The sequence below is a fragment of the Chaetodon auriga genome, chromosome 10, assembly GCF_051107435.1.
Source record: "Chaetodon auriga isolate fChaAug3 chromosome 10, fChaAug3.hap1, whole genome shotgun sequence".
In the NCBI taxonomy this organism is placed as follows: domain Eukaryota; kingdom Metazoa; phylum Chordata; class Actinopteri; order Chaetodontiformes; family Chaetodontidae; genus Chaetodon; species Chaetodon auriga.
Window position 1 is genome coordinate 24904923 of NC_135083.1, and position 20680 is coordinate 24925602.

At 42.0% G+C, this 20680-nt stretch overlaps 2 protein-coding genes across 3 annotated transcripts in view; both read left to right on the forward strand.

Annotated features, from left to right (window-relative positions):
* The first annotated feature begins 2725 nt into the window (after nt 1-2725).
* On the forward strand, nt 2726-17223 carry LOC143326527 (tumor necrosis factor receptor superfamily member 5-like). Its single transcript, XM_076740109.1, has 9 exons — nt 2726-2922; nt 5777-5921; nt 6498-6591; nt 7012-7137; nt 8310-8465; nt 14066-14153; nt 14251-14432; nt 14520-14563; nt 14781-17223. Exons 2-9 carry the CDS (start codon nt 5784-5786, stop codon nt 14922-14924), a joined length of 972 nt encoding a protein of 323 aa, XP_076596224.1. The 5' UTR covers nt 2726-2922; nt 5777-5783; the 3' UTR covers nt 14925-17223.
* Nucleotides 17224-19316: 2093 nt separating this feature from the next.
* LOC143326529 (tumor necrosis factor receptor superfamily member 5-like) overlaps nt 19317-20680 on the forward strand; it is a 61316-nt gene continuing 59952 nt past the window's right edge. For both annotated transcript variants that reach the window (XM_076740116.1, XM_076740117.1), the window contains exon 1: nt 19317-19503. The gene's annotated coding sequence lies outside the window, so the exon portion shown is untranslated. The remainder of the gene's footprint in view (nt 19504-20680) is intronic.

The window sequence follows — 20680 nt, forward strand, 5'->3', positions numbered from 1 at the left end:
AGCTTCACTTAAACAGAAAAACCCCACTCCACTGCACTGTAACTGTACTTGATCCAAGCTAAAGTGTGCAAGTTGGATGTGTGTCTGTGCTGAGCATGTTCAAGTTAAGTACGTATATCGCTATTTGGTCTGAAAAAAATTGGTATGTGTAATTGGCATCAACAAAATGCACCTGCGTTCGTTGACCGTAGCGCACCACCGCCATCAGAGGGCACTGTGTTCAGAGTGTAGACGTTAGCAAAGTGTTTGTCCACATGACGCCATACACACTGTGTGCCATCTGCCTGAAAACTGGCATCCATCCATGAAGAGAACTCTTCATAAGTGCCAGATGCAATCGAAGGTGAGCATTTGCCCACTCAGGTAGGTTACAAAAACAAACTGCAGTCAGATCTGGTCCCTGGTGAGAACAATGCGCATGCAGATGAGCTTTCCTGAGATGGGACAAATTGTGCTGAAATTCTTCCAACACATAAAGACACTGAGACTCCCCCAAATCTTCTAATCTTTCTGATGACAAAGTCTGAACTCCTCACATACTTGGCAGAGTAGGTAAAAGGCCAGGGTCAGTGAACCATGACAATGCAGAGACACAGACATTTTTTACCTGTAAGTAAATTTTCTGCATGTGGACAACAAAGTTCAACACAACAGCTTCTGATTGTCAGTATTGTTAATGTTGATATTTGTGTGGCACTGAAAGAGGAACTAATCTGTCAGTCACAAGGAGTCACATGCTGCTGTCTCATTATGAACCACTTCTTCTTTCAGTACCATTTGCTCAGAGCAGAAAACAGAACTATTTGCATGGGAAGGGTCAATGAGCTTTATTTTCTTGCAGAACTGAGATCTGAAACAGCCTTTATAAGAAAAGCCTTTTTAAACAGAGGGCTCGGCAGGTTGCAGGTAATTTAAGTGCCTACTAGATTCACACTGAGTTAATATGACCAGTGCGAGAAACCTTCACAGTGCAGACTGATTTTACTTTATAACACTGAAACTGTCTCTCTCCCTCCACTGTACTGTTCATGAGTTCACTTTCAATGTGTGAAGTATAACAATCTAATCATCATCCCGAGCACTGGCAAAGACCTGTTCTGTAAAGCTTCTGATAAAGACTGACAAAAGATATCAAAGATAGTCACAGCTGTATCCCACATTTAACTCAGCGAAAGTGGAAAACAGTGTTTGACACAAAATTTGTCTTCACTTTTGTACTTTGAGGACCTTCTTTTATAATGAGGCCAGAAGTTAAATGAGCTGCAAAAGCTGCAGATCTCCTCCATTATTGTCGAGTACAAGTCTGTCTTCTTGTCAGTGGTGGAATCAAACTCAGTACATTTATTGAAGTATTGCAGCCGCCCGGAGTGTGCAGCAGCCGAGGCGAGGCCATTCCACCACCACCGCTGCTGCTCTGGACCTGGACATTACAACACTGACACCGTCAGACAATCTGAAACCATGGGAACCAGACCACTTGCCCTGGTTCCTTAAAAAGGTTTGAGCGTAACAGCTCTTCTTCCCTCTCTGAATGTGTTCATGTCTCTTTATCTCCTGACTCCTGGGCTGGCAGGAATCAGCTGCACCTTCTTTACTTTCTTCATATTTCTGTCTCTCCACTGTGGCACTTACGTCTCCTCTATGCCTGGAAATATGAAAAACGTTCATTTTAAGCATCAGTGTATCAAGCAGCTCTCAAATTTGCAGAGTGTTAATGCATGAACAAGTTAATGTTGTGGGAATAAACTTTATGAACTGAGGAGTTACATTCAACCATAAAGCTGCAACAAGCTGACAGTTAAAACAGCACTAATGTAAAAACAGCTCGAGGCTCACTTACAGGATTTTAAATACAGGAAGTCTCAGAAGCCTTTTGATTCAAATGTTATCTGTGGGCCTGATATATTTAATTTCCTATCAGTGTTCTGTGTGATAGACCACTGGGCTGTTCAAAATATATCATTACAATGATGAAAGTGTTTAATCTTTCAGCCTCATGTTTAGACATATAGAACTTATATATAACTTATACAAGTACACTTAGTCAGCATCATATCATGTGTCTGAACAAAGAACCATCAGTATCAGTTTACTGTCGTCTCTAAAAGTGAAAGTGAAGTTGTCAGAAGTTCTGATTTCAGACCAGGCGAATTCCTTCAACAAACTTGTTGTGGAGCATTTAAAACACCAGCAGTACCTGCAGTGGCAGCTGAAATGTGGTACGAGCTTCTGGGAATTAGGAGGGTCAAGTTTATGTTGGCATACAGGGTTAATGTGCAGGGACACAGCAGACCACACCCTACAAAGGTCACATGACAGGAGTGTTGGAGCGTTATAAAACCAGGATCTACACAATGCTAAACTGCAAAATGTAAACCTACTTCACCTAAACCAAACCCCACTGCTCCTCTAACCATCCTAGCAGAGAGTCGGTGACTCGATCCCCGACCTCAGCAGATCATGTCGAAGTGTCCTTGGTCAAGATACTGAACTGAACTTTGAGTGATCTTCGAACTAGAAACGCGCTATACAAAAATGTTCATCTACCACAACACAAAACTATATCAAGAACATATTCATATTCACAGATGGATCGAAAGACACAGACTGCTGTATTCTTCATCCGTCAGTGTGCGAGAGCTCCACACGGTGGCGCACAGCCTGCAGGAGGAGGAAGAAGCAGCGTGAAATCGAAAGAAACGGCACAGTTTAAACTACGTATCTGTTGGCCATATTGTTCAGACGACGGAGCGTCGGTGGAATTCCATGAATCTGATACACAAACCGTGTTTTTGGATTCCTGCTTCCTTCCCTCGTTGTGTCACCTCGTCGGACATCTCTCGTTGAAGTGCGATCAGTTTAAAGTGGATCATGTTGATGTGTTTTCACAGCAGCGACGAACTCAACAGACACGACAACAAAGTGAGTACCAGTGTTTGTCATGATCTGTTTTCTTTACACTTCTGATTTTAAGAGGGGCAAGAATTCTAAATATCACACTTTTGAAGCCAGTTTGGCGTTTGTGTGTGTGTGTGTGTGTGTGTGTGTGTGTGTGTGTGTGTGTGTGTGTGTGTGTTATTTTATTTCGTTAAAGCGTTAAAGTCCAGAGCCATAAGAAAAAAAGTTGAGCTTCTCGCTTATCTGTTGATCACGTGGTTCATGTACGTCTCTGTCCGCCTGTTTGAAATTGGTTAAAGCGGGAAACAGCAGCGACTCTGTCTGCAGGACTTTTCAGTATTAACACATAATGTTTGTGGTTGGCTGCACTTTTATTCCACACAGCATTGTTTTGTGGGAGCAGCAGAGAGACAGCAGGAATCACTTTCTCTTTCATTCTGGAGGGAAGGTTCCTGCTCCCATAATGTACAATACATTTCCAACAGTGGTGGAAAGTAACTCATCAAGTACTTAAGTACTATTTGGAGTTTAATAACAGAAAATATAATCAAGAACTAAATTATGATGTATTATTATGGATAAGATGATCTTCAGGGTGAAACTCACATAAATTCATCCAGATAGTAAGAAAATATCTCCACCTTTCCAGTTGCAACATTGAAGTCATGGATGTATTCAGACACCAATAATTAGAATTCAATAATATAATACACATTCTTCTGAAAGGACATTTCAGATCATGTGCCTCTTTCAGAGAGTTGCAGTCACCAGTGTGAGATCTTCCTCTCATGTTTTGTGAGAAGTAAAATGACATTTTTCACAATGAGCCACAAACATGAGGAGTTGTACTGAGCAGCTTAAATCCACTGCTTCAGTTTTGTGGTCATGAACAAGCAGCTGAACTCAGAGACTGTTTGAAATGCCAGAGAGAGACTACATGTCCACGTGGCTTCACGTGCTTTCAGGTCGAATCCCAGCACAAGGCCATGCAGTCTTTGGACTGGGACTGCTCCCTCTTTCACTGCATTAAGACTGTGCCCTCACACACACACACAAAGTGAAGAGCAGTAGCTGAAAGGAAGGATGTTAAAATGTCTCTGTAGCTCAAATTCGTTGGATGTTCCATGTACACTTTTTCCATATTAGCCAGAATGTGTCAGAGAGCTTGTCTGAGTTATTGTTGGTGGGATATGATCTTTACACTCCACTGCTCTTAAAATATAGAATGTTGGCATGCTTCTATGAAGCTTGTATAAACAGTTAGCAGTTTATTATGTACACTGAGCCAAAATTAGTCTAACAGTCTGGTAATAAATCCTCCCTGCATGAAGGTTATAATGTTCAGTTTGTGTCGTTTAGAGGTTTTTATTTTAGAGGAAACAGAGAGCTGTGACATACTGTGTTTCTGGATCCTTTGTAGATAACTGGCCTGTGAGGTCCTCAAAGTCAGTCTCTCATGAGTTCAAATGTCAGCTCTTCAACAGAAAATGGAAGTAATTAACTATCTGCAGTTATACTTTCTTTTTGCTGTGATCATCCACATTTATGCTGCTCATCTTATCACTCGTCACTAATGCTCTAATGTGAACAAATGATGTGTTCAATGACTGAATGAACCAAGTTAACTATAAAAGACGGAAGGGTCATTACATCATAACCAGTGTTGGTGCTGCCCTGCTTGGTGCCAGTTCTATTGAAGCCTATGGGAGATGCCTGGAGAAACACACTAAAACCCAACAAACCTACATCATATGACCTTTAATGAAGAAAGGCCTCTACTTACTGAAAGAACACAGAGAAAAGCTACTGACTGATTTTTGTGAAAGTGTGTGTCTTATTGTGTCTTATTTTCTGTGGCATCATTGTGTCTCATAGTTCCACTTTGTGTCACTGCTGTACACGGCAGTGAATCCTTTACAGCAAGCTGTTGTTTACTTGTCTGCATTATATTCTTCTGACATGCTATTTGTTCTCCTTTCAGAAACCACACACACACACACACACACACACACACACACACACACACACACACACAAACACTCAGAGCCACATGCAAACCTCCACATACAAATGCATCTTTCCAGACACGCTGTCAAGACTTTGTTCTACACTAAAGTTGTCCTGAGTGGAACCTCTGGACTGTTTGTGATTCAATGAGTCACTCCAGTGTTGGACTGTGGACCCAAGCAGATGAGAGAGGCCACTGTCAGCCCTTGTTGTTCTTTCAGTTATGAGAGTCCATTAGAGAATTTATCTACAGTCATAGAAGTCATTTGAAAGTCTGCAGGGAAGTCGAGTCATGGTTACAACCCTGCCGGCAGTCCAAGGAGCAAAAATCCAAGAGTATCTTCCTAAAAATCGACGATCACAGAAAATCTAAAATCATCTCTGAAGTTTCAAAAAACAGTTACTGCAGGTTTCAGTAAAAGTATAGAAGTGTGATCAGCAAATGTAGTGGAATAAGTAAAAGTACTGGATCTGCAGAAAAAGCCCCTGTGAATGAGATGTTATGACATTAATACATAGTTAATACTCAGCAGCATTTAGTGTTGAAGCTGGTTGAAGTTTAACCAGTTTGACCTATTTTTGTACTATTTGCTTAAGTCTCATTTATTTTCATTTTGTTTGAACGTTAAGCAGAGCAGTAAAGTCCAGTTATTGTGCAACATCCAAAGTCCAATGAGGAACTTGAAAACAAAAGCTCAAGCTGCTGTAAAGCAATTGTCCTTTAGTTTAAATGTAAAATCAGGTGTACAGCACAAATCCAGCTGTGTTAACCAGGTTTCTCATTTGTGTGATGTTTAAGATGTCTGATCACTGCAGAAAGCTGAAAGTAAACTGTTTCTTGTCGTCTCTTCATGGATGTGTTTTCCTGTAGGTTCCAGATGGTGTCCTCATTGAGGATTTTACATTTCACTTCATCCCAACTCTCAGTGAGACGACGTCTTCAGCCCATTAAAACTGTGATCCAGCAGTATAAAATGATGTTTGAAAGAAAATCTGTGACAGCTGCACCATTGCTGGTAAATCATTTGTTATTACATCAAGCTTTTATCAACACATCACGTTGCTGCTCCTCGCCAACTTTTCTTTGTTCAGCCCTTTTTCTTTAGTCTTTATCCTTCATAGGAGACGAGAGCAGATGTGGTGAAAGTTAAGATGGAGCTGTTTTCAAATAGAACACTGGTGGGAAGGTGTAAACTAGGTGGGGAGCTGCCCTCCAGTGGGAGGATGATGGGGGTGAGGGTTGTGTTTAAAAAAATGAAAATATGTGAATGTAGGCAGCATCCACCAGCGTCTATGAACACAACACAAATGATGAGAGGAGAGAAAATATATTCCATATAGAGAAACAGTGGTGGACCTCCACCTGTACAAATGCAGACTCACCTGTCGACAACCTGGAGGTGAGGCTGCATCACATGAACGTTACAAAGATTTCAACTCTCTGCATTTATGTGCCAGCCCACACAATGACTTCACTCTTATGACTCTGATAGCTGTCACATGACACAAATGAGACCTCGTTCACTCTCGTGTTCCTTCATACTGTGACTCACCTGCAGAGCTCAGACAACAAACTCTTTCTTCCTCTTCAGATACTTATGATGAATGTCTTCAGAGGACAAACCCTGACGTGTCATCGATCAGAGTACGAGATTGGAAATGAATGCTGTCCCATGTGTCTTCCTGGTAAGATCTAATTGAATATTGAAGGCATGTTTCACTTTGGTAGTTACACATGGAGTCTGTTGGTGTCCTGCCAGGTGGCAGCAGTGCTGACAGAATCAACCACTTGTGTGCACATCAGTGGACTCAGTCTGACTGCCATGGCTGGAGTTTATGTCCACAAGTGAAATGTATCAGTGATGGAGCTGAATGAGTTTTTCAACAGTGAAACAACAAGCTGAAATTTATGTATTTATGTAAAGATTTTAGTTTTTTATCTTTGTCTTCATCTGTTTGTAGCAGTTAAAATGACACTGTAGTCGACAGCAGAACATGACACTTTGTCCAGATCACAACATGAGCTTTACTCTCAGGATTCCATGTTTTCATGTAATAGAAACATTATATGGTATTAAATTAAATTGCTGGTTTTGTTTTGAACAGGAAGTCGAGTTAAAACAGACTGCACAGAGTTCAGAAGTACTTCCTGTCTGCCCTGCTCTGAGGGAACCTTCATGAATCGGCCGAATGGACTGAAACATTGTTTTTCATGTACAAGCTGTGATGCAGGTAGACTTCTGTTAATATTTCCTAACTAGTAGTAGAAACTTATGACTAAGCCAAGATTTAAATGCAGCAAGCCGCCTCTTACTGCAAGTCCCTCTGTTAGTGCTGACGAAGAACTGAGAAAACTGTTGAAGAGTGTTGTTACTGTGAAGATGCAGAGACACATGTTGAAGAGTTCACTGCACAGTACTCGAAAACTTTGTCCATGTCAGAGACGTTCTCGCTTACTGGAAATACTCTGTTCAGTTTGGGCACCTGTGCAGAGCGTGCAGGAGGAGGAGGAGGACTCGTCCATAAAAATGACTGTTTTTGCCCTGATATCATTACTGCATTTCTCTGATGTATCCACATCATCAGCGTGGGAAGAGTGGAAAGCAACACAGTGGAAACGGTATCCCCCCATGTGTCTACAAGTGTACACATTTCAATCTTTGCAGTATATTCTGCCCAAACCCAGCATTAGCTGTTAAAATCAGCTGCAACTTCTGTGAACTCTGTATTTTCATCAGTTTGAATAAACATAATAGTCAAGTTTTATCCGCGGGACTTGCAGTAATGATAGAACTCAACTTGCAGAAGTCACCGGTACTCTCTGTTAGGATCTGGACTATTTAATTTGTTAGTTCCTGTTTTATTTTGGTGGCCATCCCTCATGTGTCTCAGTGTACTTTTCTTCCTTTGTTTTTCCCCATCCTTGTGATTGTGTGATTGTGTTCACCTGTGTCTGATTTAGTTCTCCTTCCCTGTCATCTGTTAGGTGTGGTTTTCCTTGTTCCTTGTGATTCTAGTGAGTAATTCTGGTCTAGTTCTTGGTTTTGCTGTTTGTTAAAAGATTGTTGTTTTCCTGGTATGGCTTTTGTTTTTGGACTTGGAACATAGTTGGATTTTGTTTGCCCTTATTTTTGTTTAATAAAGCATTTGGACTTTTTCCTCTCAGCGTTTAGTAAAGTCTGCATCATTGGGTTCACTCCTTGCCTATTGCCTGGCTGCAAATCATAACACTCTCTGTGTCTCCATGTCTCCTTTCTCCTGCCACAGTGCCACTGGCTGTCATGTACATTTATGCAGACGTCTCCCCATGAATTCATAAACTGGAGAAACTGAATTGCTCTCTTGTAGACCAACCAGAATCAAAGCTTCCTGTCTGTCGATGTCTCCTCTGTATGTGTTGACAGGTTCTGGTGTGAAAATAAAGACGTCATGTACAACAACATCAGATACAGTTTGTGAACCACTGGAGGGATTCTACTGTCTGGAACACACAGAGAACGGCTGCATGACAGCTCAGAAACACACAAGGTGTCAACCAGGACAATACATCCACCAAAAAGGTTGGTTTTCTCGTGCTGACTTTAAGATTATAGGTGTAGCTTAAGTTTTCAATGAGAATCAAAGTTCAGAGAAACTGACTGTAGTGACGACTCGCTCATTAAAGCTGTGAACGGTGATCTCTGGTCACTAGACAGCAGAAAAGAAGCACCAGAATGAATCTGGAGAAAAAGTCGCAGCTGAATGCAAACCAGTTAAACCATCCAGTCAGCTGTAACTGTTAATGGTGGAAATTTGGGCTGATGGACAGACTGACTGACTGAGTAAAACCACTGAGGCTGATGAGTGATAATGTGCAGTGCATGGAAAGTAATGTTAACACATCATTTTGATACATTGAGGTAGAAAAAAAGTAAAGTCCAAGCTACTATTTTGGAAATGCTCCATTGTGCCTTTTATGTTGGCTCTATTACTGTAAAAACTGCTTGTGAAAAGTCTGTTCACATGAACCATGTGGTCTGAATTGACAAAAGATCCATAGCACAAGGTCGACTTACTGGAAATTAGTGCCAATATCACGTCCAATATGATGTGGATTTCTTCTACTTAATCTGAAAAATGTAATTTTTCACCAGTTACTTGATAGAAATACTGAGGGCCCTGGTTCAAAAATATTAGATTCTAATCTTAAATCATAGAAATGTTTGTGTGTTAAGGAAAGATTGACAGGGAGACTCTGACTCCTGATGGTGAGGTGAGGTTTCTCCCACACAGTCTTTGGCTGAGTACAGACACGAGCCAACATGTGTTATTTTGGCCTGTTCAAACTCAAGTTACTCACTGAATTAGCATGAAGCAGCAGCATCTAAAATAACCTGCCACTGCTGACTTTTGTCATTTTGACCAGCAGAAGTGTCAGGTAGCACCAGCTAAAAATGAGAAACAGCTATCTGAATCTTTTGTTCATCAATCTTTGCTGTGCTTGAAGCTTAGCTAACCTGTGTATTTTGCCAACCTGGGTGTCAGAGTCAGTCACCATTGCACACAAATCATTTTTCACATTTACACTTGACTTATTCTCACTTTGATAAGCAGTGAAATGCTGCAGTGCAGAGCTGGCCTTGGTAAAGGGGAGCAGATCTGCAACACTCGCAGGCTGAGGTGTTCAAAACACAGTAGAGAACTGAAATGTTAGCTGATACTGATCCATCAAAACATGCCCAGATCAGATACTCAAGTATTGAGACATCTCTAGACCTAAGTATGGACCTTTGGTCTGTTACAGTGTCTGTTGTCACTCATATGACAGGTGGTTGGATATGGGGGGGTGGTAACCTTAGTCTCTGTTTAACACTGGAGTGACCAGAAAGCTTTACCATGACCAGAGATAATAAGAATGACTCCAAAGCTTTGGAGTTTGTGACTTTCCTGGTCAGCTTTGAACTTACACAAAATGTAGATGATTATTGTCATGAACACTGACAATGTCCTAGTATGAGAATGACCTATTTCTGACCGTCACTGTGTGCTTTTGATGCCAGCCTAATCTTAATAAAGACTTAAAGGGAATCTTTGGTTCAGCAGTGATTCCTTGGTGGTTAGGCTGAGGAAAGAATTTGAGATTCTTTGAGTCAGATGCTGCTGACTGCTCTTCAAATGACATGGTTGAACATTTCAACAATACTTAATAATCATCTGCTTTAAATGCTTTTGCTCCACTAAAGGTTAAAAAGAGGCTGACTGACAGAATCACCCCATGGTTGAACAACAGCAGTATTGATGAGATTAAGAGAATTTGTTGAGCAGCTGAAAGAAAACTGGGCTCACAGTTCACCGTAATATACACAAAGAAGCCATGACTGTCTATAAGAAAGCAGTATGTCTGGCAAGAAAGGATTAGTTGTCCAAGATTATTACAGAGAATGCTGGCAGAATATTATTCTCCTGTATTGACCAGCTGCTCAGCACTGCCCCCACCAGCCCACAGTTGTCTGCATCAAACTGTGAAGAACTTGCATCGTCATTCACAAACAAAATAAGCTCAATCAGAGCCAGAATTGCTGCTGATGTGAACACAGCAACAAAACCCTGTAAAAGAGATGGAACCATGGGAAAATTCACCTGTATTACATTAGCTGAGCTCTGAAGACTGTCGCTGAGTCCAACTCATCCACTTCATGTGTTGACCCTGAACCTACAGCATCTTTAAAGCGACAGTGTTTCAAGCCATGCCATGAAGATTATAAATACATCTCTGCAAACAGGCATCTTCCCAAATGCCTTCAAAACAGCTGTTATAAAGCCTTTAAGAGGGAAGAAACCAAACTTACATAATAGTGCACTCACTAACTACAGGCCGATATCCAACCTTCCTTTCATCAGTAAGATACTGGAAAAACAGTTTCAGTACAAATGATCTCTTTTCTTAAAGAAAATAACATTGTGGAGGAATTTCAGCCTTTAGAACAAACCACTGCTCTGAAACTGCTGTGACTAAAATAATCAGTTCTTGTCCTGTTCAACCTATGGATGAGCAATACTGTACTCTAATGAGCAAGTCCTACAACTTGGCTCTAAAACAAAGATGGAAATGGTGTTTAATATATTGAATATATACTGAATATTTTTAAAAGAAAAATAAAAACTTCTCTCTTCACTTTAGCCTTTCACTAGCTGTGACTTCCTGATACAGGTCTGAAACTTTGGTGCTTTGCCTCATGCTGACACATTGCTGCATTTCTTTTCAAATCTTGTATTTCACTTGATTTTATGCATTTTAGTTACTCTATTTGTTACTTTATTTTAGCAGTTATTCAGTGGTTTTATTTTCCATCTTTTTTTTTATGCATTATCTTTATTCTATTTTCATCCTTTTTGTAACCCATTTTTGATATTCTTACTAAGTAGGTTTTATTCTCCATCTTATTTTGCATTAATTTTCTGTCCCTGTTTTATGTTCATTCTTTTTTATATGAAGCTCTTGCTTCATGTGATTTCTTTATTTTAAAACACTTTTAGCTGCATTTCTTGAAATGCATGAAAGGTGCTAAAAACAGTTCATCATTATCCTCCAGTCGTCTGCTACTCACCTGTCACATGACTGAAATTCCATTCTTAGATTGTAGAACAACTGAACCATCTGTAGGACAACTAAGCAAACTCCACCAGCTGATGAAGGCCACAGGACGTGTCTGAAAGCTCCACAATGGTTTAATCTTATTCAATTTTCAAGATTTAAAATTTTAAGAGATTTTTTTCTTTAATCATCAAGTTTGTGCCACTGCAAAGTATGCGTTCAATCATCCTCATTCTGTCAAGATAATTTGGTTTATTTGTGGAAAAAACACTTCATAAAGCACATTCCTCATTTTCATGTCATTACTGCCTTTAAAAGTGTTGAAATTCAATTAATGTAATTGTCATGTCCTTGTCATGAATCTGGTCTGTGTTCTCCTTTACAGTTAATCAAAATCACAGTTTGATCAGTACTTCTGAGAAAAGACCAGAACTAAAATAAGACTTTAAAATGTATTTTAACAGTAACGAGGAAACAAAAAGCCCACTCAAAAGGAGTGGAAAACAAACAAGAAACAAAAGGAGCACGCAAACTGAGTGGAGACAAATGTTTAAATAAAAGGAGCTCCGTAACACCGGGTGCAGGTAGGCACTGAAAGGAAAAGCACACAGTAAGTGGCAGTCCAAACAAATGACGTCAAACAGTGACATAAATTGCACAGAGAGAAATTAACAACTAGGAGTACACACACAAGCAAACAAAGAAGCCGCGAATGAATCAGGACAATCTGGCAGCTGGTAACAAAGGGAACCTCCCTTTTAACCTGTGCCCTAATCAGGCTGATGTGTGCCAGGTGTGCTGCTGACAGGGCAGAGCCAGGTAGTGCAAGACACACCAAGTTTAGGCAGACTGGGGAACAGACAGACAGCCAAATAACACTAGGGAAAAGGGAAAATAAAACACTAGGAAACAGACAGGTTAGCGGATCCTAACAAGTAGTGCAAAACAGAAGTGGGTTTATGATAAGGAATTGAGAAAGTAGTCTGTGGTCCCTTCCATTGGAAATCAATCACTATCGCCTTCGCCTTGCTGGCGATTATGTACAGGTGGTTCAGTCCACACCAGTCAACGAAGTTGGTTACAACTAGGGTTGAGCCGGATACTCTTTTCAGACGAGTATCCGGTACGGATAAAGCATTTTTGACGAGTATGAGCATGATACGAGTAAAACTCGTCAATATCCATGCTCATGCTGAAGGAAAATCCTCATTGGGTAACTGATTGTCTTCATGCTCTGCTCTGTTCTCACGACTTGTTTCGTAACGTAACTTGTTTCGACCTGAGCAGTGATGGATTGTGTTGAAAACACGGGAGAAGTCGAAGAACATTACCCTCACCCTGCTTCCAGTATGCTCCAGATGAGAAAGAGATCGATGGAGCTGCAGATGACTGCGCCCTCCGTGCCATTACCTGGACCATATACAAACTGTAGGGGCCCCTCCAAACCTCTCTGCTGTTGTTCCCCTGGAGGCATTCCTCCAGCTTCAGCTTTTTCCACACAGAAGTTACTGTAGTCTGTAAAGCAGGTTGTCTGTCAGTGTCTTCCCTGTGTGGACTGCACAACATATCCCAGTCAGTGGTGTCAAAGCAGTCCCTCAGTGCCATGCTAGACTCCATCTTCTCACATGTCCGATGGTTGGTGGTTGTTTATTCACCAAAGGTATGTATGCAGGGAGCAGACAAACCAGATTGTGATCGGAATGGCCCACTAGGGTTAGAGGTGATGAGTTAGTGTTTACATACAGTAAGTCCAGTGTTCTATTGTCTCTGGTGAGGCATTTAACATACTGTGTGAAAGTGGGGAGAGTGGCGGACAGGGAAGCGTGATTGAAGTCTCCAGAGATGAGAAGGAGGGCCTGGGGGTGCGATGTCCGGAGCTGTGAGACTACTGTGTGCAGTAGCTTGCATGTTGCTGCGGCATCGGCTGATGGGGGATGTACACAGTTACAGCGATAGCATGCCAGAACTCCCTCTGGAGGTAATATGGCCGAATGCTAACAGCTCAGTGTCTGTGGTGCAGCACTACTCGTTTACCCTGATGTGCCCAGGGTTACACCATCTGCTGTTTACAAACATCACTATGCCCCCACCTTTCCCTTACCGCTCACCTTCACTCTTCTGTCTGCTCTTAGCAGTTTAAAATTGTCCAGTGTAACATGTGAGTCCAGCAAGATCGCCGTCAGCCAACTTTTGGTGAAACAAATGAGGCGACACTCCCTATACTCCCTCTGCAATTTGGTAAGCGCCGTTAGCTCTTCCATCTTATTTGGGAGAGATCTTGTGTTTCCCATAATAAGAGACGGGATGGATGTTTGTACAGTCTTTTCTTTTCCAGGCACTTCGCCCTAGCTTTACATCCCCTTCTTTCTTCTGGGAACATCTCATTGTACTTTTTCATTTTTTGTGAACTGTAAAAACTTGTGGAACTGATTAGTTTAGCAAATAAATGGATGTAATTTCTTTTTTAATCCACTGAGAGGAAATCAGACAGGTCTGATGAAAAGTCCTGATGTCATATAACACTTTGATCCCTTCAGAATGTCGAAGATGAACTCATTTCAATGGATATTATTTGTATTTCTACAGGAACAGCATTGACAGACACTGTGTGCTCTGACTGCACTAATGGAACGTATTCAAATGGAACATTTCCATCCTGTCAGCCACACACACAGTGAGTGAAGCTTCACATCAGACACCTGAATTCCTCCAGCAGTGACTTCATGCTGTCCTACAGATGTTCCTGTAAAAATGTCCTGCTGTCATTCCAGATGTGAATCAGCGAATCTTCAGCTGATAAAACCAGGAACAGTTTCAACTGATGCTGAGTGTGGAGAACAGCATCGAGGCTGGACAATAACTGGAATCATCATTGTTGCTGTGGTGCTTGTGGTCATTTTAATCACATCTGCATGTTACTGTCTCAGAAGGAAGAAAGGAATTCCAAAAAGAGGTATGATTTGCATTTAGATAATAAAAACTCATGTTTTTGAGTGATTCTAATCTTTGATTTGTTTATTACTGTGTTGTCATTGGTAAGGTTTTGTTAGAGGCAGAAGAGGAAATGCAGAAAGTACCATACCGGTATGTTTTATGCTCTTTATTCTATTCTATTTCACTGTATGTAAAATAGTATTGTGGGAGGTCACATGACACACCATATTGCAAAATTAGCGACTTAGACTCTTTTAAGGACTGCTTATAAAAAGCATCTACCCTTTTATTTATTTTTAAACACTTGTCCTGTTTTATCTGTATTGTCGTTGTCGTCGTCTTCCACTTATCTGGGTCACGAGGGCAGCAGCCTGAGCCAGGAAGCCCAGACAGCCCTCTCGCCAGCCACTTTCACACGCTCCTGCTGAGGGATCCTGAGGCGTTTCCAGGCCAGCCGAGTGACATAGTCACTCCAGTGTGTCCTGGGTCAGCCCCGAGGTCTCCTCCCTGATGGAGATCCCCGGAACGCCCCCTGGGGAGATGTCTAGGAAGCATCCTCACCAGATGCCTGAACCACCTCAACTGCTTCGGCTCAATGCGGAGGAGCAGCGGCTCTACTCTGAGCTCCTCCTGGATGTCCAAGCTCCTCACCCAGGTGAGTCCAGCCACCCTGCGGAGGAAACTCATTTTGGCCACCTGTCTTAGCAATCTCGTTCCCTCTGTCATTACCTTAAGTTCATGACTGTAGGTGAGGGTCGGAACATAGATCGAACGGTAAATTGAGAGCTTCACCTTCTGGCTTCGCTCCCTCTTCACTACAACGGACCATTTGAGCACCTGCATCAATTTGAGCCGCCGCCCCATCCTCCCACTCCTTCCTACCCTCCCTTGTGAACACGACCCGGAGATACTTAAGCTCCTCAACTTGAGGGAGGACCTCCTCCCTGACCCGAAGCTGGCAATCCACCCTTTTCTGGCTAAAGACTATGGCCTCAGACTTGGAGGTGCTGATTCTCATCCCAGCCACTTTACATTCCATATATAACGACCAAAGTGAGATACCCCTTCAATATTCAATTAGATCTTACCAGCAGGACAAATGGGACAGCATTCATTTCCAATCTCGTACTCTGATCGAAGACATGTCAGGGTTTGTCCTCTGAAGACATTCATCACAAGTATCTGAAGAGGAAGAAAGAGTTTGTTGTCTGACCTCTGCAGGTGAGTCACAGTATGAAGGAACACGAGAGTGAACAAGGTCTCATTGGTGTCATGTGACAGCTATCAGAGTCATAAGAGTGAAGTCATTGTGTGGGCTGGCACATAAATGCAGAGAGTTGAAATCTTTGTAACGTTCATGTGATGCAGCCTCACCTCCAGGTTGTCGACAGGTGAGTCTGCATTTGTACAGGTGGAGGTCCACCACTGTTTCTCTATATGGAATATATTTTCTCTCCTCTCATCATTTCTGTTGTGTTCATAGACGCTGGTGGATGCTGCCTAAATCCACACATTTTTATATCTGGGTTTCATCATCCTCCCACTGGGGCTGAGCTCCCCACCTAGTTTACACCTTCCCACTCATGTTCTATTTGAAAACAGCTCCATCTTAACTTCTAACATCTCCTAAGGAGGATAAAGACTGCGCAGCTGCTCATCACTCAGTAGAGCTGATTAGGCCTCTCTGATGAACAGAAGAATACTTCTCTCTTCTTTTCTTTTCTTGACCCTGTAATGTGTGTAGATGTGAGCGAGTCAGAGAATCATTCAGGAAAAGGTTTTTGTAACTTCTGAGATGATGTTAGATTTTCTGTGATCATCGATTTTTAGGAAGATACTCTTGGATTTTTGCTCCATGGACTGCCGGCAGGGTTGCAAACATGACTCGACTTCCCTGCAGACTTTCAAATGACTTCTATGACTGTAGATAAATTCTCTAATTAACTCTCATAACTGAAAGAACAGCAAGGGCTGACAGTGGCCTCTCTCATCTGCTTGGGTCCACAGTCCAACACTGGAGTGACTCATTGAATCACAAACAGTCCAGAGGTTCCACTCAGGACAACTTCAGTATTGAACAAAGTCTTGACAGCGTGTCTGGAAAGATTCATTTGTATGTGGAGGTTTGCATGTGGCTCTGAGTGTGTGTGTGTGTGTGTGTGTGTGTGTGTGTGTGTGTGTGTGTGTGTGTGTGTGTGTGTGTGTGTGTGTTTGTGTGTGTGGTTTCTGAAAGGAGAACAAATAACGTCAGAAGAATATAATGCAGACAAGTAACAGCTTGCTGTAAACTGGATTCACTGCCGTGTACAGCAGTGACACAAAGTGGAACTATGAGACACAATGATGCCACATACAATACTATCTTACACTCATTACAAAGTATTTGGGTAAATTGGAAATTCAGCCAAAGCAAACAGCATGTAATGTGCTGTGATTAAATGTGAACATACTAATACAACCAGCTTTCATTGTCGAAATGACTGAAAAGAGCATGGTGAGTGTAGTACCTGCACAGGCTGTGTACAGGTGAAAGTGTAGTATCTGCTCTTCTGCAGGAAATTCCTGTCTCCTGGGCTTGAGGAATCCTTCTACCCGCATATAATGTAAACCTTTAACATAAACGTTGAGAGGCCATAACCATATTAGGTACCCTCTTACTTTGCAGTATATGCTCTGCCATAACCATATTAGGTCTTCTTCAACCCTTCTGTGTTAGTTGTATGAACACAACTCCCCTATATAATTCATGTCTGAGATGCTTTATGTGTGTGTTGATTCAATTGGCTGAAACCACCCAGACATAGCATGCTGGCTGAGATGCTGTACTTGTTTTAATAAACCTTTTTATATTTGAACAAGACAGTATCGGCGGAGAACTTCTTCATCATCTTCACTTCATTGCTGCATCATTTGTTCACAATAAAAGCCGACAGGACAAACACTAACCTCCTGTTAACTGGACACATATAGCATGAGTAACAGCAGTGAAAGGAACAAGAATGCTCATCACAAAAAAAGAATGCACCTGAGACTACATGAACCTGTGACATGCAGAACTTACAGTTCAGTGGATGACACATCACCAGACAAAGGCAGGAACATCAGTATTTGGACTCAACTAGTTGCTGGAACTCAGAGAGCTAAGTGCTAACATATACTCACATTTCGATGGACTGTGTTCTGTCCAGCAGTAAAACATCTTCTCAGATGGGACAGTCTGTATTCTCATATCAGTGTAGTATCTTGCATCAACAGATGCCCAGCAGCCCAACTATTTCAACCCAAAGAATTTCAACCTTTTCTTAATCAAGTAGTTTTGGTGGGATGGTATGGAAAAGAGAATATGAAACTGAAACCAATTGAACTCATCAGCTTTGATTCAGTTTTATCCATTAGGCTAAACTCATACCATAGGTGACTTGGTATATATTGAACTTGAAATTGATTTCTTCAAAACAAATTTTGACAGGCCTTAAATCCTCTTTCCCCTTTAAGTGAATGGATCCAAGTTTCCTGTCATTCCTCAGAGAAAAACAGAGGCTGGATGAAACCGTAGTTTCCAGCTTTATCAATGAGAAGGTATGTAACACCCCTGTGAACACACCACACAGGTTCAATACATTAAGCATGTTGAAACTCTGTTAAAGTGTCCATATTCTGCTTTTTGGGTTTTTCCCTTTATTATTTTTTCTGCATTTTAGTGCATGTAAAAGTTCTGCTAAGTTACAAAGTCCAAAGTCCAGACCATAGGGAGTTATTCTCTCCCACAGATAACACTGCTTCTGAAATGCTTGGAATGGCTCATTTGTTGTCCAGGCTTCACCTCTGTAACATGGTGACATCACTATGTAATACATTGGCGTAGTGTCCACGTACCAGCTAGTTTGGTTCAAATAATGTTTCTTTCTGCAACTGTCAGCAGGCGGTGCTGCTGACAGTTCAACTGAACTGAGAAACGAACGAATCACTTGAGGGAGAGACCGCGCGCGCCGACTGCGCCGCGTCACCGACGCATGAATCCATGCGCACCGATTTTTTTTTTTTGATTTTTTGATAATGGCGACCTGTTGATATGAGGAGCTCAGTTAATTGTTAGCCTTAATAAAACCCTTTACTTACAAATGTTACAAGCTCGCATGTCAACTAATACCCTATTGTAACTGTGAAGATATTCACATCAGGTGAATTTGTAAGTTGTATAATAGGCTACATTTCGCTCCTCTTACAAGCGATAGGAGCTGTACGGGCGCATCTCTGCCCCCCGTACGTGTGTTTTTCCCGGGTTAGGAGGAAAGAAGTTATGACGTCGTGACGCAATCACGAAATGCTCCGAAGGCTAGACCGTTCCATTTACCGATAGTTGATGCGGCTGACGGAGGAGCCTCCGAAGGACCCAGCCTCCAGAGACCGTCTAGACTGGGTCCTCCCAAGGATGCAGCCCTGAATTGGGGTTAATGTGCAGGGACACAGCAGACCACACCCTACAAAGGTCACATGACAGGAGCATTATGAAACCAGGTTCTAGAGATTTGGTTGGATAGGGAATGCGAAGTTTCAAAATGTAAGCCTATGTAACCTAAAATTAAGCCCCACTGTTCCAACATCTGCTGTCCCTCCTTGGAGATTCATCCATAGATTAAGTCTGCAGCCCAAATTAAAAGAGAAACCTAAACTGGTACCAAAGTGGACAATAATACAAAACTCTATTAATGGACACCAAGACAAGATATTAAGATATTCATATTCACAGATGGATCAAAAGACACAGACTGCTGTATTCTTCATCCGTCAGTGAGAGAGCTCCACAGTAGCTGGCACACAGGCTTTAGGAGGAAGAGGAGGAGGAGGAAGCGTGAAAGCGAAAGAAACGACACACTTTAAACTCCGGATCTGTTGGCCATATTGTTCAGACGACGGAGCTTCGGTGGAATTCCATGAATCTGATGCACAAACCGTGTTTTTGGACTCCTGCTTCCTTCCCTCGTTGTGTCACCTTGTCGAACATCTCTCGTTGAAGTGCGATCAGTTTGAAGTGGATCATGTTGATGTGTTTTCACAGCAGCGACGAACTCAACAGACACGACAACAAAGTGAGTACCAGTGTTTGTCATGATCTGTTTTATTTACACTTCTGATTTTAAGAGGGGCACCCATTCAACGTATCACACTTTTGAAGCCAGTAATAATCACTGGAAGGGGATGAGGGCTGGCTGCTCCACCAGCGAATCAAAGCCATGGCTTCTCTGGGCGTGTTTGTCATGATATGTTTTCTTTACATTTCTGTTTTTAAGAGGGTCATGTATTGTACGTGTCACGCTTTTGAAGACAGTTGTGTGTGTGTGTGTGTGTGTGTGTGTGTGTGTGTGTGTGTGTGTTATTTTATTTTGGTATCGCTTTTACAGTCCACAGCCTAGAAAAGAAAGTTGAGCCAATCTCTTATCTGTTGATCACGTGGTTCATGTACGTCTCTGTCAGCCTGTTTGAAATTGGTCTAAACGGGAAACAGCAGAGACTCTTTCTGAAAGGTTGTCTGAACTGTGAGTAGAAACGACGCTAAGGAGACCAAAAGTTTTTTGTCTTTTCTGAAGTTTCCTGTCCTTGACGAGCAACTGGCTGCCCTGCGAAATCAGACCAAACTTTTTCTTTTGTCTCGGATGGACTCTATCACATACAGTGAAAGCCATTGAAGCCGCTTCCAAAAAAGGAAAAGAAAAGCACTTTCACTTTTACCTCCCCGGCTGCTGATCAGACATGAACGAAGACCCCGCTATCACGATGCACTCATATGCATACAAAGCCTGAGAAAACCGACTCAAGGTTTTGGATGGATTGCTCATCTCTGAGAACCCATCTACAATACCTGATGAAAACATGGAAGGTCGACGGCCGGGAAAGAAATAAAAAAAATGGCCAGTGAAGGAGATGACGAACGAACTGTGACAAACTCTGCATTAATGACAATGATGGAGAGAATTGAAACAATGCAGGAGGAATCCCTCAGAAGACTGCAATCTCTCGAAACCACTGTCAAAAATAACACACAAATAATTAAAAGTGTTACTGACTCCCTGGAGTTCCTGGGGAAACAAGTGGAAGATGCGACTCTCCACATGGAATCCCTGTAGATTCAAGTCGAAATGCTGGAGAAAGAAAACGCGGTGCTCCACGATAAATGGATTAACCTGGAAGCTTACCAAAGAAGATGGAATCTCCGAGTGGCCGAAATCCCTGAACGGGTGGGAGAAGACATCAAGAAAACCATCATCG